At 49.3% G+C, this 19,913-nt stretch overlaps 1 protein-coding gene across 1 annotated transcript in view; it reads right to left on the reverse strand.

Annotated features, from left to right (window-relative positions):
• LOC144693170 (uncharacterized) overlaps window positions 1–19,913 on the reverse strand; it is a 71,066-nt gene that overhangs the window by 35,801 nt on the left and 15,352 nt on the right. Inside the window, exons 4-5 of the mRNA XM_078562710.1 lie at window positions 4,576–4,761; window positions 1,690–1,808 (exon numbers count right to left, since the gene is read on the reverse strand). Coding sequence (XP_078418836.1) covers window positions 1,690–1,808; window positions 4,576–4,761 — 305 coding nt within the window. The remainder of the gene's footprint in view (window positions 1–1,689; window positions 1,809–4,575; window positions 4,762–19,913) is intronic.

Consider the following 19,913-nt stretch of genomic DNA (forward strand, 5'->3'; position numbering starts at 1 on the left):
TTAATCGTAGGAAATTTTCCCACTTCCGGGAGACTGATGTACGGCCTCTCCCGTGATTAAGTGGACTTGGCTTGCCATGTTTCCCGTTACAACGGGCTGCATTAAATCCAGCGTAAGGTAGGTTTTTACAAGTGAGTTAAAGGAGGTAAGAGAGGCAGGGGATGGAAAGGTTTAGGAAGGAAATCCCAGAGCTTAGAGGCCTGAACTTAAGGCAGCTCAATGCTTGGTTACAAATTGTAGAACAATTAAAATTGAGGATGTTCAACAGGCCAGAAATAGATGAATGCAGCTGTCTGGGAGGGTTGTGGCTCAAAGAGATTGTAGAGGTGGGGCGAGGCAAAGCATAGTGGGATGTGAAAACAAAGATGAGAATTTTCAAATCGAGGAGTTGCTTGACTGGGATCTGCTGACAAAGATCAGCAAGCACAGAGGTGATAGGTGAACAGGACTTGGTGTGAATAAAAACATGGGCAGTAGTGTTTTGTATGACCTCATGTTTACAGTAGAATGTGCAAGGTGGCCGGGAGTGCATTGGAATACTCATCTAGAGGCAACAAAGGCATGGATGATGGTTTCAGCAGCAGATGAGATGAAGCAGCGGTATCAAGTCAGTGATGTTGCAGAGGTGAAAAATGTTGGTCTCAGTGATGGTGTGAGTATGTGGGCAGAAGCTCATCTCGAGGTAAAACACGACACCCAGGGCAGAATTTTTTGGATGGCGGGGTTTCCCACCCTGCCAACCGAAGAATCAGCGGAGAACACATCCCCACACATCACGGCAGCCCTGCAGCCATTTAATGCTCCAAGGGGCGTTAATTTGTCGGAGGCATGACCTCCACCACTCACTCGGGTGGAAATCCCATCTCAGAGAGCTGCTGACCTATCTGATTAACCAGCAGCTCTGAAGTCCCAGCAGTGCCAGCGGCAGCAGTGGTCAGGACTATGGACACAAGCAATCCCCAGATTCTAAATTCCAGGGAGCAGGACCAGGTAAATGCAGGAGATCTCACAGTGGGGAGGGGAGGTGAGGCCCAGGGTGGGTGGGGTGAGGAGGATGGGGTTCTTGCTGGCCAGGGAGCACCCACAGGAGGCATACCTTGTCTTGATATGGAAAGGGGACCTTTGAGGAAGGCAGCCCCCTCTTTCTGCCTGAGGCCCAAGCCTTGTAACCTACCAGGTTTCCCCACCCACCCCTGAGTTCCTCTCCCAGCCTCAAAATTGAGGTCAGGCAGGACCTCAAGACCTCAAAGTCACCATTAATTGGTTGAGAGTGTGTGGGCTGCCCTAGGCCTCACAGTCCATCTGCAAAATTGCAGAAATGTCAGGAGGCTGGCGGGAAGGCTTATGGGAACTTTATGGACACCCCCAGCTGCAAACACACTGGCGAGGGATCGTAAAATTCTGCCTAAGGTTGTGAGCAGTCTGGTTCAGCCTCATGCAGTTGCCAGATACAGGGATGGAGTCAGTAACCAGGGAATGGAGTTTGTAGTGGGAATTGAAAACAATAGCTTTGGTCTTCCTAATGTTTAATTGAAGGAAATTTCTTCTCATCCAGTACTGTAATAACAAATCTGATAAGTTAGGAACAAATGCAAACAAAAATGTAAATACTTTGGAAGGAATTAAAATATACAGTTCCTTTGTTTGTTTAACAATTCTTACTGGTAGTTGGATGAAAAAAAAATCTACCTTAATGCAAACACTTGTTACAGCATCTGTGTGGCTATCCAGTACATGCAGACAAATTGCAGTGAACAGATCCCATACACGAGCAGTTTTGTCTGAACTTCCACTAACAAGCCGTTTCCCTGTGAACATGAAAGAGGCATAAAGTATGTTATAATGGAGACAATGTGAGATAAGAGTCCTGTTGTGTTTAAATATTTTGTTGAAAAAATGGAGTCCACATGTACAATTCAGGTAACGTTTTATATTTCTTAAATAGACATTAAAAGAATATGTGCAGGGCAAGTCGTATCTGAGTAACCTAGTAGTGGTCTTCGAGGAAATAACAAATAGCATTGGCCGATGTTGTTCATTTGTACTTTTATTCAAGTACTTGATAAGAAGGAAGTGGGGTTGTGGCTTAGTGGCTGCATTCCTGCCTCTGAGTCAGAAACTAGAGGGTTTGCACCTCACTCCAGACAGCCCAGGGAATAGAGATTAGAATATGTCTCTAAATATTGTGTGGACGCAAGCAAGTTTCTCATGTCAGGGCAGAATGATCACTGGCTTAGTGATAGTATTCCAGCCTCTGAGTCAGAAGGGTTGAGTTTGCAGGCCCCAGGCAACCCTGGCAGAAGGGGAGACTGGAGTGCTGGCTTTGGGCATACTGGATTGATTGGCGGGAGAGGGCACTTGGAAACGATGGGTACAAGTGGTCTCCTCCCCCATTGTAAAGGACAGATGGGGTTTTCTAGTCCATCTAGGAGAAGGTACACCTAAGATGAAACAGTGAAACACTGGCAATGGCCTACACAAATACTGTTCCCTGGTAGTGGCTCAAGAATCTCATTTGTGGGACTTGATTTAGTAATTAGGGCAAACTAGACCCAAATTCGAGAACAGAAACGTGAGCACGAGAACAAGATGATGAATTAAAATGGCATGTGGGTGTCACTGGCTAGGCCAGCATTTATTGTCTATCACTGTGGGTCTGGAGTCACGTGTAGGCCAGACCAGGTAAGGATGGCAGATTTCCTTCCCTAAAGGACATTAGTGAACCAGATGGGTTTTTACAACAATTGGCAATGGTTTCATAGTCATCATCAGACTTTTAATTCAAACCTGGGTCCTCAGAGTATTAGCCTGGGTCTCTCGAATACTAGTCCAGTGATGATACATTATGCCAAGACCTACCCGAATGAAAACAGCAGACTGAGCAAAGGTTTTCCGCAAAGCAGTCACGCAGTCTGATTTTGTCTCCCCAATATAGAGGAGACTGCATTGTGAGCAATGATTACAGTAGACTATATTGAAAGAAGTGCAAGTAACTCGCTGCTTCACCTGGAAGGAGTGTTTTGGGGCTTTGGACGATGAAGAGGGAGGAGGCAAAGGGGCAGGTGTTACACCTCCTGCGATTACATGGGATGGTCCTGTAGGAAGGGGATGAGGTGTTGAGGGTGATAGAGGAGTGGACCAGGGTGTCATAGACAGAACAGTCCATTTGGAATGCTGACAGGGGAGGTGAGGAGAAGATGTTTGGCAGCGGCATAATGCTGGAGTTGGCAGAGTATGATCCTTTGAATACGAAGACTGGTGGGGGTGGAAAGTGAGGACCAGGGGAACCCTATTGTAGTTCTGGGAGGAAGGAGAAGGGGTGAGGGCAAAAGTGCAGCAAATCAGTCGAACATGTTTGAGAGCCCTGTCAACCACGGTGGGGAGGAATCCTTGGCTGTGGGAAAAGGAAGACATGTCAGAAGCACTGTTGTGGAAAGTAGCATCATCAGAACAGGTGCAACTGAGATGGAGAAACTGGGGGAATGGAATAGAGTCTACCGGAAACAGGGTGTGAGGAAGTATAGCTGTGGGCTCATAATGAATATTGGTAGACAGTCTATAACCAGGAATGGAGACAAAGAAGTCAAGAAAGGGAAGGGAAGTGTTGGAGATGGGCCATGTGAAGGTAAGAGAAGGGTGAAAATAGGAAGCAAAATTGATGAATTTTTCCAGTTCCAAATGAGAGCATGAAGCGGCACTGATTGGTGTACTGGAAAAAAAGTTGTGGGAGGGAGCCTGAGTAGGACTGGAACAAGGAATGTTCCACATACCCCACAAAAAGAAAGGCATAGCTATGGCCCATTAAGGTAGCCACACTTTTTTATTTGGAGGAAGTGAGACAAGGTAAAGGAGAAAATGTTCAATGAGAGAACAAGTTCAGCCAGGCAGAAGATGGTGGTGGTGGTGGATGGGCATTGTTCAATTCTCCATTCAAGGAAGAAATAGAGAGCCCTCAGACCATCTTGGTGGGGAGTGGAGGTGTAGAGGGATTGGACGTCCATAGGGAAAAAGAAGTGCATGTGTAAAAAACCAGATGAGGACAGAATTGGGTTTGTCTGCAATGCCTTTGTTTACATCCCTTCATGGTATTGTTCCTCCCTTATTTCTTATATTACAACCCACCTCTTCCTGGAACTCTCTGCTCCTCTGACTTGGTATTTTTGCGCATCCCTTCCCATTATCAACTTTGGTTGCTGTCCCTGCACCCATCTGGGCCTCACTTCCTGCATCTACTCTTTTAAGGTCCTCCTTTAAAACACATCTCATTGACCAAGCTTTTGGTTACAGCTCCCAATATTTCCTTTTTTGGCCTTTATCTTTTTGTGAAGTGTTTTGGGACATTTTTCTATGTTAATGGTGCTATATAAATACAAGAACTTATTGTAATTGTGATTGAATAGTCAGCCAATGCTCATAGTCTAGTTTCACATCTGAATAATGGCCACTCAGTCAAGGTGCATGAGGTGCATGTAAAACTGTATACATCAATGCTTAGGAAAGAAAAATCATCGCAGTTTATTTCATATTCTACATTTTTCTATTTCCCATTCTCTGCTCTTGCTGAATATTACTTACCATCACAGTCAAGGCAATCTACTCTTTCTTGATGGCCTCGAAGTAAAGGTAAAACTGTATATCTACCCAATGCCCAGTTTTGATTCAGGTGACAAGCCCTGATGTAAATCTCTTTCCATCGGCAGGTCGGAGACAGTGTTGGAAAATCAGAAAGTGTAGCAGTGCTGTATCTTGGAGATGTTAGACCTAACAAAATGAAAGGATGACAATTTATTAACAGATATCAAAGAGCAAAATATTGCATGGTATTTCACTCCATGCTTGTTCTGATAAACCATTGGACTAGCACTTATGAATGGCCATAAAATCCTGAGGTTGTCTTAAAGTTCCAGCCAGACATTGTTATTCTGTTAGATAATCTATAGTGAATATCTTACAGGTATGCCTGCCCATAGGCTGAAGGTAGCAGAGGGTGCATGACATGTGCAAATGGATAACACAAACAGTTACTGAGTTTGAAAGAATGCAATATTTTTCAACCTTTCGGGTGGAATTTTCCAGTCCCGCCAGTGGCGGGAATATTGGCAGAAGGTGGGAGGCCTTGACTTTCAAGGTGGGTTAAAGGTCAGTTGAGTTCCTGATGAACAATGGCAGAACCCCATTTGCATTCATTAGTATCTCATGCATGCTCATTAAAAGGCTATCTTGTGGGAATTAAGTTTGTCCTCCAAATTAAGTTTCCTGCCAGTGAGAATTTAGAACATTCAATTTACGACTGTATATAAGTGGTGCGCACCTGGCAAGCTTCATCTCTTCCACAATTTTAAGATCCATAGATATTGCTTTCTCTTTCTTGGGGACCTCGCATAACTTCTCTCGAGTGCCGTTAGCAAACCCTGCGTCAAGACTGGACGAGGGAGGCAGACGAAGGCTGGAAGCAGGGGAGGGAGTTTAGTGGGGTGGAATGAAGACTGGACAGGGGAGGCAGGTTTATGGGGGAAGGGTGGGGGAGAGTGTCCATGGAAGGGGGGGGGAATGTCCTTGGAAGTTTGGGGGCAGGGGCAGTGTCTTAGAGGGCAGGGTTGGTGTTATCCATGGTGGGGTCCTGGGGGAAGAAATCAGGGTACTGGTGATAGGAAGAAACAGTCACAGTCAGAGAGGGGAGTGGAATGAGGTATGGTGGCAGGTCCAGTGTCAGAGTCTGGTAGGTGAAGGTCTCATCAGGAGGGGCACAAGACAGTTGGCTCGGATAATGGTGGGGGGGCAGGGTCAGGCATAGGGATGGTAGCAGGTGTTGGCTCTGAGGGGAGGAAAGGCATATGGAAGTGGATCATGATAGGGTCCAGGGTAATGGGGGAGAAGTTCAAGTCTAACAGAGGGGAGAGGATTGGTGATATTGGGTGGGTCTATGATGATGGCATTGGGGGGGGCGGAGTTGGTGGGTCACAGTGGGAGGGTAGAAAGTAGTGGAGCGAGTTTGAAAGGTGACACGCACCATTTTTTCAAACTGGCCTTGACCACACAGTTAGTCAGTTAGTCAATCACTGAGATCCCTGCAGATGGGAAAAGGGTATTTTCTGGTGGGTGGAGTTCAAGGTCAGCACAAGTGGCCAACTAAAGGAACACCCTAACAATTATGAGGCAACTGGATGTCAAAGATGCTCAGTTGTGCTCCCCTCTCTATGCTGCAGCCTGCAATGCAGCAGGTCTGTTCCGACTTATGGGTCTCGTAACATCAAGATCCCTGCAAGGTGCGAGGCTGCCATTCACTCTGTGCCATTTACTATCAGCTGCAGTCGAAGACAAGAATGAGGGAAGAGAGGGAGGTGGAATGCCTCCAAGGGACACTGTGGTTGGAGGGCAGACAACTTGCGACTCCCAACCTCTATCCTGCCGGGTGAACAGTCATGGCTGACAAGGGATCATGATGATGATGATTATCATCATCTTCATCAGACTTTCTAACGCTGCCGTGGCAATAGTCTATCTATAGTTTCGAGGGTAGAGGAGACAAGTGGAAAAGTGTCCGAGTGAGGCTTCTTGCACATGGCTGTCATCGCCCTAGTCAAAGAACAATGTCTCCATATGCATTCATGTATGAACAGGAGGAACACCCATCTTTGGTCCACCAGGATGTCCTTTACCTGGAAGTGGTTGGGTGGGAACGCCATGCCATATGCAGGATGCAGGGGAATCCTGCCTTGGTAATGGCTGTCATCCAGATGAGGAGAAGAAGGGCCTGCCGCCGATTGGCACAGGAAGAGCAAGGCCCTGAGCAGTAAGAAGCAGCGGGGCCTCGAAGGTCAAAAGGCTGGCGAACATGAGCCACTGCAACGGCGAGCATTTACCCGATCATGGGTTTGTCGCCGATGGCGCTCTTATCTAGATATGAGCAAAAGGCAATGGTGGAGGCACTCTCGTATGTCCCGGGATATGGTTGCTCACATCTGCCAGCTTCTTCAGTACGAGCTGCGGCTGCAAGGAGGGCAGACAACTTTCATCTAGACAAGTAATCCAGAGTTCCTGGCCTGCATTAAGTGAATGTCTTTCTATGTGCCGTTTAAATATGGCGCTAGGACCTTTGACCCCATGATGTAGCAGCAGAGTGGGTAACTTCCTGCCCGCCCTGCCATGAATTTGCCGCACTCCTCCCGGATGCATCATTAATGAGCTCAAAAGTGGAAGATCACGTGTTCACCCACCCCGCCGCCCAGCGGGAATCATACCGACTATCCCATCGTACACAAGACTTAGGGCGGAATTTTCTGCTCCGAAGACCAAGGGCAGAATTTTATGTCCCATGGGCAGGTGCACGCCCGACCCGATCGGGCGTAAAATTGCACAGGATGACATCGGGTGAACGTCCTGACGTCATCGCGCACCCGTGCAATATTTCGCTCGGCAGGTGCATAAGGGTGCAGAGCCACGCTCGCCATTAATTAAGAGGCCACTTCAGGCCCTTAACAGTCCAATTGATGGTGATTTTTCCTTGCCCGTGCAATTTTTTGCTCGTCGCATGGACAAAACGGGCAGGCGGCCAGCTTACATTATCAAAACCTCAACCACGGGTGGGATAAAAATGGTCAGCATCATTGCCAGTGTGAGTAGTTAGATGTTTTGGAGATTGGTTGCTTATTGGTACTTGGCAGCCTCATCTCTGTTTGGGGTTTCACTCTTAGCATTTCCTGGCTTCATTTCAGGACTTATTGGTGTCTGCAAGGCCCTCGGAGGATTCAGGCCATGTGGTCCTTTCCAGGTATCAGTCAGCCTTCCGTTACCCTGGTAATGGGGATTGTGGACTCCGTTGGAGGCACCTCCTCTGAGGAAGAAGAGAGGGGCAGAAGGGCAGGAGGCCAGGTGTCCCACTGCAACTTCCAGGGGAGGGACCTGTGGGAGGAGAGGCACAGGCACAGGGGGTGCAGGGCCAGCAGGAAATCCAAGGCAGAAGGGGTCGCAGAATATGCCACTATCCTGCTGCCAGGATTTACAGGCAGCAGTGCAGCTACCTCAATATGTGTGAGGCGCAATGCCGAAGGAGACTCTGCCTCTCAAGGGAGACCGTGACCTCCATTTGCCAGATGATTGGGCCCTGAGGTCAGCTCCGACTGTGTGGATGGACGCCCCATGCCAGTGGCTCTGAAGATTATGGTGGCCCTCAACTTCTATGCCTCCGGCTCTTTCCAGGGGTCAGTGGGGAGTCTGTGTGGAGTCTCCCAATCAGCTGTCAACAGTTGCATCCAGCCGGTGACAGAAGCAGTGTTCAGGTGGGGTCTTGACCATTATTCTTTACCGTACGGACAAGGCCAGCCAGGCTGAGTGAGCCAGAGGCTTTGCAGCGATTGCTGGGTTCCCCTGCTTCCAGGGTGCTATCGACTGCACACATGTGGCCATCAAGGCGCCAGCGGATCAACCGGGTGCCTTCATCAACAGGAATGGATTCCACTCTATGAATGTGCAGATAGTGTGTGACCACAGGGTGCAGATTCTGCAAGTCTGTGCAGCTACCCTGGCAGCTGTCATGACTCTTACAGCCTGAGACACTCCCAGGTGCTGAGGCTCTTCAGTGCTCTAGCCCGACTGGATGGATGGCTGCTGGGTGACAAGGGCTATCCGTTGAAGAGGTGGCTCATGACGCCTCTCCGCCAGCCAAGATCAGGCAGAGAAGCATTACAATACAAGTCATGCCTCCACAAGGGCGGTGGTAGAGAGGACCATAGGTCTTCTCAAGATGCACTTCCCATGCCTTGACCATTCAGGGGGAGCACTATAATACCCCCAAGAGTAGGTGTCACTGATAATGGTCGCATGCTGTGCTCTCCACAATCTGACACTGACATAGGGGGACCCACTGGAGGAAGAGGATCTTGACGCTGCTGCACAAGCCACAGATGATGAGTCTGCAGGGAGGCAGGGACTCCAGGGATGCCTTGATCCAATGCCCCTTCAGCTAGGCTACCAAAGATCAGCTTCAACCGCATGCCAGGGCTGCCGCCTCCATTCCAGATGCCTGAAAGGACCCTTTCATATGAACATAAAGAATACTCAGTGCCTGTGCAATAAAGTTCAGAACCACCTACGTCTAACATTACACACAGGTGTTCCCCACACCAATGAAATAAAAAGGTGAAGCATATTCAGGCCATGATGACAAAAACACAGTTTATCTCATTCTGGCAGTTCAATAATATTTACATAAGCATTTCTGGTCTTCAACCCCAGGCTAGTATACATAAAGTCAACATAAATGAACATAAGAGCACCCGTGACCTGTCCCTCTTTGGTGCCTTTAACTTACGTTTGCGAGTACTACGTCTTGGTGCTCCCCCCTTACTGGCACCGGCATTGGAGACAGCCTGCTGACTGTGCTGTCTTGTTGGCTTTGATGACTTTGGCAGTGGTCCTCTGGCTAGTGGAGCCTGTGCTGGCCCCGCCTGGGAGGAAGCAGCCGGTGCCACGGCTGGCATCTCCCCAGTTGCCACAGCCTCATCAAATACAACAGTCACTGGCAGAGGGATGGAGGAGCTGCTGTCTTCACCAGAGTGCCCTGAGAAGAGCCCACAGAGACGACAAGCAGCTTGTGCATCAGCGTGAGGTCACTCTGGACCCCTCTGCTCACCATTGATGGACAGGCACCTAGCTGGGAGCCTCATCCATTTCCGTCACTGGCACTGACTACCTGAGGTCAGTGCCTGTGTGAGGGCTTGCAGGTCCGAGCGCAACCCCAGGAACCCCTGATTCTGTTCCTGGAGCTGCCTCTCCATTCTCAACGGAGGAGGCAGTGCACTCGATGGTAAACGCAATGCTGATGCTCCACCTGGACTCCTCCACCGAGGAGACCATGGCACGCATACCCTCATGGATCTCCGCCAGATCCTCCTGCACATCCTGCTGGACATCCAGCAACTGCCACCTAATGGACGACTCCAGAGGCTCATCATCAGCCTTCGACTGAGCGTCGTCCTGGTCCCCAGCAGTCTTCTGACTGCCGGTGCCCTGGGCACACTCTGCCTCCACCTGCACCTCAAGCGAGTGTGAAGTGCCCTCACCAATGCACACTGAGATACTAGCCACCGATCTAATGCCCACCGAGGTGCTGGTATCTGTGCTAGTGCCTGCTTTAGAGAGCGGGTGTTATACAGGTGCAACAGAAGCTTGGTGGTCCTCTGGTATCGGGGTGGCCCTTCAGGGTCCATAGACACAAGCCTGCTGGTGAACCTAAAAGGGAGAACAAGAACATGTCATTTGTTAAAGTCATCACAGTGTCACTGCATACCAGGCACCCTGGTGAGACCATGGAGATCCACATCATGGTGCCTTTGTTTTCCAATGATCAATGGGGACTCCAGGTTCGAGGCTCACATCAATGAAGAGACTACACAAGAATGGTTGCACAAACCAAAAGTCTCACCTCTGTGCACTGCACTCTTACCTTTGTCTGGCACCCCTGCCTCTCCACACCCGGTTGCACGGGGTGTGTGCCAGCTTTCGAGCTCCAGGGCATCTTGCTCATTTCTGGAAAGGATTAGGAGGCTAGCGGGGCCTCCGCTTGTCTGCAACCTTTCAATATGGCTGTGGGCCATCTTCTCCTGAAACAACAGAGCATTGAATAGTCCACTCTGTACCTGCAACTCCATTGCAGCTTGGCCAACCCCAGCTGAGGAGCGCCTGGCAGGGCACATCCATTTGGGCCATGAGCCACAAGGCACTCAGTGCAAGCAGCCAGAGCTCACCCCCTTGGCCAGCTTCAGTGTCATTGACAGTTGGCACTCAGACTGTAGCACCCTTAAGGTCCGCGGGGGGAACAGCCGCACCATAACACTTCTGCATACTGACCCATGCCAACATGGTACTCACCCTTCCTGAGAGCAGCAGGTCATTGAAGCGCTTCCGGTACTGGACCCAGGTGCGCCATACCACATTATGGCTGCTCACCATTGCTGCAAACTCCTCCCATGCCCTCTTTGTGAGATGTCATGGCCTCCTCCACCCACTCCTGGGGACAAGGGTGTCCCCCCTGGCAGCCGCCACCTATAGGAGGACAGCGAGGCACTCATCAGAAAAGCTGGTGGCTGAGTGTCCACCCAACCTGCTCTCCCACCTGCCGTGTCCAGCCGCACTTGAATCTGTAGTGAGAATGCAGGAGACGTCCTTCCGTGGCAACCTTCCAGGGGCTGCCTGGGCTGCCTTTAAACTGGCCGCCAGGTCGCCATTGGACCGCCAGCGTGAAATCGCTGTCGAGGCCCGATTGTGGGCGGCGGACCGTTTCCCGGCTGCTCCCGGGCCCACCCACTGGGCCCACCTGACAACCTCAAAATTCTGGCCAAAATGCAATGACAGGCAGGAAAGTTGGCACAGTTCCCGCCATCTGGCTGGATGGGTTCCCCACCTGCTTTTCACCTCATTATGTACGCACAAACGAGAATGAGCGGCATGTTGTATCTTGTGGTGGGACGGGCTGGGATTCGTCAGTCCTACTGTTATCTCATCAGGTCATATTTCAGTGCGTCATATTTAAACGGCACCCACACACACATTCATTCTCTGCAACCCAGGACTTGGTATGCAAGCACCAGAATGGCTGTCAGAAGAGACAAACGATGTCCACCGAAGTTCAGCGATAATGGACTAGACATTCCTCCAGGCAGTCGAGGTCCAGCAGGAGGTCCTTTACCCTGTGATGGGAGCCGGAGGTCCACCAGCCTCACCACCAAGGCTAGGGAGTAGGTCGCCAGGGCAGTTAGCTCCTGCAATCCTCAGAAGAGGACTACTCTCCAGTGCCGAAAAAGAATGATGTTATCTGCCAGAAGTAAGTCAACCTTCTCCTCCCTCTCAACTCACACTTTCAGAAGGCCATCAGGCATTCACAGGGTTACAGTCCACAGGGACCTCATACACTACCAGCACAAGGAACATGATCACTGATTCTCTTACACACACTACAACATCTTCATCTGTCACATCCTGCGCAAGTTGCATCTTCAGCCATTACATAGGTCCACTCAGCACAAACAGCAAGCAGACATGCTTATCATATAGTTTGGCATCTGTCCTGCTCACAGTCTGTCTATCTGTCTTTATACAGGACAAGATTGCCCACAACAGGAATCCCAGACAGGAGGGGGAGCATAGCTCAGGCCACTCGCTTCCTTTGAAGAGCAGGTGGCAGAGCTGGCTGGCAAGGACAGGGACCATACTGCACTGAAGGAGAGTTCGGCATCTCCTAACAAACCAGTGAGGCTCCATCCAGTAGTCTTTTCCCACCTGCTGAAACTGAGTGCTCTTTAATGTAGGCGACTATCTAGCCAATCACTAATTATCTCTTCTCTCTATTATAGTCACCAGCAAGGAGGAGACACACCTCCAGCCAGTCTATCAGCCCCAGCCCCCAGACCGCCTTGGATGAGGATCCTGAGGAACCACTAGCTGTAGAGCCATCACTGCGTTCACCTGCACTCTCCACCAGTGCAGGGACACACACCTCGAAATCTAGTTTTATTGCAGGCTCAGGGTCACCACAATAGATGGAGGAAATGACAGCCAAGATCACTGTTACTCTGAGGACTGCTGGAGGCCAAGTCGAGTCCGATGAGTCTCTGGAATCAGCCCACCGAAAGATGTTGGAGCTCCAAAGACAAGCCAGAATACAGCAGGCAGGATTGTCAGAGGCTGTCAGCAGATTATAATGGAGGAGTCCATCCACATTCTGTCTGATGTCGTGGCACCAACATGCCAGCACACCGAAGTCACCATCGGAAGGGTGGTGACCGCCATGGAGACCTTGGTCCAGCAGCTTGTGCCGGAAATATGCTCAGACCTGCACACAATCGCGAAAGCCATAAGTGGAATCCATCATTGGCTATCTGAAAAGTGGGTGGGGCACCTTGAGCTCCCTCCAGGAGCCCCTTCTCAAGGAGTCAGGGAAGGACTCTTGGGCACCCACAGCAAGGAGAATCAGCCAGACATCCCGGGGAAATCCACCCGGGGCTCTCCTGGCGGTCCAGGTCCCCTCTGCCTGTGACCCCAGCAACTTCAGCTGCTCAGGCTGAGGTGGGTGCACCTGCTCCACGCAGGAGACCCAAAGTAGGCCAGGGCTCTCCAGGCCTTGGCCCTCCAGAGGACGCCCGCTAAGCTCATCACAGATAACAGGGCATAGCAGTTAGCAGGCATAGCAGTTAGCAGGCTGCCTCCAACGCTGTCGCAGATGTCGGGGATGCTCCTAGATGTAGCGGTAGGGTAAGAAGCTGATGCTGCTGCACTGACGTCTATTCTATATGGGTCTTATATGTTTTAATGGCAACCCGTATTGGAGTCATTCTAACAGTGCATCTTTCAATGACCTCCATGGAATGTCTGTCAGGCTTGGTTGTGGGTTACATTTCAAGTAATAGTCAGGGACCTTAGCCACTCATGGGGGCCTGTAGCGTGACATCCTGACCACATGTTAAGCTAGACATCGCCCCTATAGTAGTTTCTACTCTCCACCTGCATGATGTAGAGTTATGGACCTAGCAAGCGCTTGGTGTCTCCTGAAATGTCTGCTCGATGGCCATGACTGTGCGAGATTAGGGTGTATTTCTAGGCTCATGATGCCGTACTATTAAATGGGAGAAAGCTGGTTTGCACCTGAAGGTCTGGCTAGCATGGCTTGACAGAATTCCTGACCTAGCTCTCCGATGGCCAATTGACATGGTTATCTGATCATGACAGCGCCATCAGTGTCCCAGGCTTCATTGTGCATATCTGAAACTGCTGGAGTGAAAATGTAGAGGCCTCAAATGGGATCAGAGCAAAGCTCCAGTACATCTGATGTTTGCGTTTAATTATCAGGAAAGTTACTAAGTAAATACTGTGTTGAGATTGACTGAGCCACCTCACACCCATATGCCAACGCAATGCTGACATGAAGTTGGGAAGCTCCGTATGAAGGCTGGGTCATGGTGCTTGTCAATTATCAGACGATGGTGCCGCTGAAGCTCCCTCTGTGCACACAAAGGTGGCCTGACTCGCAGACTCACATCCATAACTAAGAGTGACAGATCAGAGTGTCCTAAAAAACAATCATGCTAGGACTCAGTATGAGGATGAGGCATGAAAATTATTCTTGCATGAGGATAGCCTGTGGAGAGATGCCACAGACTGGATTCAAATCCGTCATCAAACGTTCTCACGAGAACCAGTGATTGATGATTGTCCTCCTTGAGGCGCCTTGTAGCACTCCAGACATACAGCCATGAGTGCACTGAGGTTTGCAGTGGTGTTCCTGCCTGTTGAAGGATGCCATAGGCAATGAAATGTTGGCATGATGCTTGAAAAGACTGCACCATGTCTAGTTGCTTCACAGTGAGCACTGGTGCAGTTCTTATCCCAGAACAGCCACATTCTCCAGAAGCCACCTCGCCTTCCAAGGATGAAGTCATCATCACGCAAGATTGTGACTACTCATTGTGAAATTGATGTGCTTCATTGAGATGTTGAGGATAGCAAATAAGTTGCTAATGTTGAGCTTGCATGGAGGGCACAAGTAAAAGGCTCATATGAGCTAGTCATATTCATTGTCCTGGGACCTTGTGGCTATAAGGAACTCACGGGCATGTCTGCTGCATCTGGGTTGTGCTGTGGCCTCTTCCTATGGGGCCTCAACATCCTCGCCCTCATTGAGCTCATCCCTCTCGACGTCCTCCTCATCAGAGGAGACTTGCAGTTCCTCCATTTCTCCATCTGGCAGCTCATCCCTTTGGCACATCAGGTTGTGTAGAGCACAGCAAACCATGATGATGTGGGACACCCTCTGGGGAGAGTACTGGAGAGTGCCACCTAACCAGTCTAGACATCTGAAATGCATCTTGAGCATGCCAATGGTCTGCTCAATCAAGGAGCGTGTCGCAAAATGAGCCGCATTGTACAACTCTGATGCACTCTGTGGCTGCCGAAAGGGCATCATTGGCCATGTCTTTTGGGGTAGCCTTTGTCACCAATGAGACAACCCTGAATATGCCAAGGGCCCTCGAAGATCTGTAGCACCTGCGACTGATTCAAGATGTAAGAGTTGAACGAGCTCCCAAGGTCTCTCGCACAGACCTGCATAATCTGCTTTTGGTGATCACAGATCAACTGCACTTAAGAGAGTGGAATTTTCTATTGATGAATCTTTGTGGCTGCTGCCAGTGAGCTCTTGCTGCAACATATGTGCAGTCGATGGCACCCTGCACCTGTGGGAAGCCAGAGATCACCACAAATCCCACTGCTCTGGCAGCCTGGCTGGCTTCAACCAGGGAGAACTGGACATAATTGTGTGTCTTACTGAATAGAACGTCAGATGATCTTTATGAGCGGAGGTTTGTGATATCCTGTAGAGGTCCGCAGTGGAGCCCTGGAATAAGCCACTCGCAAAAAAGGTTGAATGTGGTGGTCACCTTTAGAGCCACTGGCAATGGTTGGCTTCCCAGGCCGTGCAGCATTAGATCCTCCAGAAGAATTTGGCAGATGTGAGGCACCACATCCCTTGCAAGCAAAGGCAACTTCGGCACTATCTTTCGCTCATCTGCAAGTATGAGAGGCGTCTTCGGTACACCCTGCGTCGCGTCATTGGTCTCTCCACCTCAGCTTTTGGGTCTTCATGGGCCCCACTGGCCCATGTTTCTCAGGGTGAGGCTCTTCCCTTTGCCCTGCCTAACGGCGATGGACCCTTCTTCTCCTCCTCAGTTGCATGAGAGCCATGAAAAAGACAGCCTTGCCTGCTGCCTCCATTGTGCACTCCTCTTCGCCTCTGGAAAAATTGAACAGAGACATGATTGAACATTACCCTGCAATAATAACCTTCCACCGCCAAGCTAGGGTGTTATTGCGAAGCCCTTGGGCTGCTCTCATTCCAGGTGTTCCATCCCCAGATCTTCCCTCGCAGCTGTGGCACAGCCTTAAAGCTCACTGGAAGCTGTCTCCACCCCTCACCAATGCCCCAGTCATGACAGAGCTTTCACAAAGTGGGTTGGATCTGGATGAGTACAGCCAGGCGCTATAAGCCTCAGTTAGGGTAATGTCAGGCTGCCTCCTTTGGAGTAAACTAGAGCCCAGTCTTGCACTAATGTAATGACCGTAATTGTTGAACAATGTAAAGCCTGAACCTCTCAGCTGCAATGTATAGAGGTCTTTGGAGCATCCTACACATGTACTTTAGCTGTGGACCGTTTTACAGTTGGATTCTTCTGACCGTTGCACATTCCTATGAGAGGGACACATGGTCATTCACACCCATTCAACATTTGGCCCCAAGCCGTAATGGATTCTTGGAAGTATGCGCATCATGAGTTAAATTGCCCAAATCATTCAATTGGCATTTGAGTCTTCCTAACATTTCTTAGCTGAGCCTTGCTCACCACGTCCTGAAGTGGAAATTATTATGGTGCCTCTTCATTCAACCCAAAAGTACAGTGGTTGACTCCTCCCACAAGCGTTCAGACCCCCTGGCAAGTTTTTTCCAAGGTTACTTTTCAACTGCATTATCCCATCGCCTGTCAAAATGGTGCTGCTCCACTTTATTATGAGACCAGCTTCCAACCACCCCTCCCCCTTCCCCCTGAATTGTCCAAGTCCCTCCTATCGCGCTTGAAGAGCATCACATACAAGTTTCCCTCCCTCCAATCACTGTCCTGCCTTCCTCTTTAACCCTGGAGCCCATCGTAATTCTTGTAGATACCCCTGTCCTGCCCTCTGAACCATTTCCTGTGGATGTCCCAATGCCCCATGTCAACCTCACCCCTCCCAATCCTGAGGCCCTGTGTACAATGACCTACTGAGACCATCCCCCCACCATTAGACCATCAAGTGCCTCTGCAACCACCCCCCCTCCACCACCTACTTAGCAGTTACCCATTTACAGGTTGCAGATGCCTCCCCTGACTGTGCTCTCTGCAACCCAGTACCAAACCACCAACCTCCAGGACCCAAACGTGTAAGGGATTAACCAAGCCCTGCACACCATGTTGTGCATGACTGACACAGCACGGACAGGCCCTTCCCATCCCTGGACTGGGATCAGGACATGCATGCCAGGCACAGCCTTGTAGCATGGTGCATACTGCCCCAGGACTGCCTTTGCTTTCTGGCCCCAACTCCGTGGTTTGCACTGCCCCAGGACTGCCTCAGACTTATGCTCCCTCTTCCTTTCCACACCGCACATATCAGTCATGGTCTCTGTCCACCCCTTCCCTCCCAGGCTCGAGTCAACACCTGCCCCCACACCCCCATCCCAGTCATGTGTGTCTGTACATCCCTTCCCTTTTGTGCCCCACTCACCTCCCCTGCAGTCAAGCGTATGCCTTCCAGCCCCTTCCCTTGCCTCTGTCTAGTTTTACCAGCCCCCACCCTACCCAATCAAGTGTGTAGAATCCAGCCCCTTCCCTTCCCTTCCTGCTGGCTTCGCCTGAGCAGCCTTGACACAGAGTCAGAGCAGCTGCAAGCGCAGTGCAGTGAAAGGTAGGCGACCTCTGTGTGCACAAGCCTCGAAGTCACAAGTAATGTGCAGTGCACCAGGTGCATGTCAGTTATATTCCATCGTGATTCACACCGATCTGATTAACCGCCGATGTGGCCATTGGATTTGGAGTGGAAGTATGATTCTGGCGAGCTGGGTTTTTAATGAGCATTCATAGGATGCAAAGGCCTGCAAATGCGGTTCCTGCCACGGTGCAGCTAGCAACCCGAACCATCGTAAAAGTCAGGAGGGGAAAATCGCAATCCATTTTTACGGCGGTGGAAAACCAACTTTTGGTCGCACGCCAAAATTTTCGGTGCCACCCACCCTTGGTGGGACCGGAAAACCCAGCCCTTAGTTCTGCCCTTAGTTTTTTTAATACAAATATTATACAGAATAAAAAATTGCACACTATATACAGGCATTATAATATGACATACTTAGCTGCAACAAAAAATACATATTTTCCTGTTTGATAATCAGACTACATATTTGATGCAGAGGAAGTACATGTTGATTTTTAATGATAGAACATAATGCTTTAGTTATACACTTGTTAGCTCCTCTTAGAGAAAATGCAGAAACACAAGCCTTCAGTGCTGGGACAGGCAAGAAAAAAGAGTTCATTAGCTTATTACTCATGGTTCCTTCAGTCTTAAATGTGTTCTTAAATTTGGAAAGTTATTTTTGATCACTGCTTTGCCAGCTTCCAGTGAATTCCTTCAGAGAATTAACCCAACCCAACCTTGATTCAAAACAGAGAAACTCATCTCATGCAGTAGCAAGTCTACTTAGCCAGCCATTACACAAAAGCAGTGTTCCTCTGTCACTTGACTGTAGACTCTGCTTTGCAACTCCACACTGTGTTTTCTGAATTTGCATTCCCAGCCATCACTTTTTTCTTTATTTCAGCTTTGCATAGACTGAAAGCTTTTCAGAATTATATTCAAGATTTTAAAAAGACTGCAACATTTTTTAATCCCCATTTGTGGCCACATTTCTTTTAACATTCAAGCCCAAGCCATCTAGCATGGCCCGCTCAGCTCCAGGACTGTCATTTAAATCAGTCCCTTACAGTGTGGTCTCAGCCCCAGGATTGTCTTCTGAATTTGGCCCTGACAGCATGACCTCAGCCCTAGGAATGTCTCATACTAATACCCTCTGTACTTTTGATAACCACCCCCTAGTCATGAGCCTGTGCTCCTCTCTTCCCTCCCATACTCCACTCACTTCTCCCTACCCCAGTCATGCAGCTGTGCTCCACTCTTCCCTCCTGTGCTCCACGCACACTTCCCCCTACTACCCCAGTCATGGATCGATGTTTCATCTTCCCTCTCATGCTTCACTCACTCCCCCCACCAACCCCCCAGTCTGTGTTCCATTCTCCCCTCCCATGCTCCACTCACTCCCCTCCATAAAATCATGCCTCTACCTTCCCCCCCTTCCCTCCAGTGCTACACTCACTCCCTCCCAGTCATGCCTCTGTCTTCCCCCTCTCCAGTGGTATTGCCTCCCATGCACCATGCTTCTGACAAGCACAAAGATCTCGCAGCGGCTCTGATAAAGGTAGGCAGAAGAAGTGTCCTCATGCCTTGGAGTCATTGGTGAAGTGAAGGTCGCCAGGTGTACACCACTTATATACAGTTGTGATACACACCTTTCTAATTATCCACTGGCAGGGCATTTAAATTTGGAGGTGCAAAGGGATACAAGTGTGGTTCCCAACATGGATCAGCAGGAAAGTAGGTTTAACCTACCATGGAAGTCGGGAGAACAAAATTCCAAACTATTTTCCTGCCAGCAGGAAACTGACTTTTGCCATCACTCCGAATTCTGTGCTCCTGCCTGCTTCAAATCCCGCCACTAGCAGGAGCGAAAAATTCCACCCATTTTGTTGAAAATTAAAGTGGTCAAGTAAAGTTGCAGCTTTAAAGGGCAAGCAGCTCAAAATTAAAGAGATGCAGACATTTGAAGGTAAATGTTGTTGAATAAGGTATAACAATTTGCAGATCTTAATGTAATATTCATAGCCTCTGTATTGTTGGTTTGGATCAGTGAAAATTACAATCACAAATATCTGTGAATATATCTTATTTTCATAGGTACAAACTATCAATCCAAGAAATATGAACATTACAATAAGATTCATAAAGTGTTATACCTTATTCAACAGTGGAGTAACATTTTATCACTAATTGTGTATACTATAAGGAATGATATATATTATAATAAAAGCAAAATACTGCGGATGCTGGAAATCTGAAACAAAAACAAAAATAGCTGGAAAAGCTCAGCAGGTCTGACAGCATCTGTGGAGAGGAACACAGTTAACGTCTCGAGTCCGTATGACTCTTCATCAAAACTAAGAAATATAGAAATGAGGTGAAATATAAGCTGGTTGAGGGGGGTAGGACAGATAGAGTTGGAT

The sequence above is a fragment of the Cetorhinus maximus genome, chromosome 18 (genome assembly GCF_964194155.1).
Source record: "Cetorhinus maximus chromosome 18, sCetMax3.hap1.1, whole genome shotgun sequence".
NCBI classification, from domain to species: domain Eukaryota; kingdom Metazoa; phylum Chordata; class Chondrichthyes; order Lamniformes; family Cetorhinidae; genus Cetorhinus; species Cetorhinus maximus.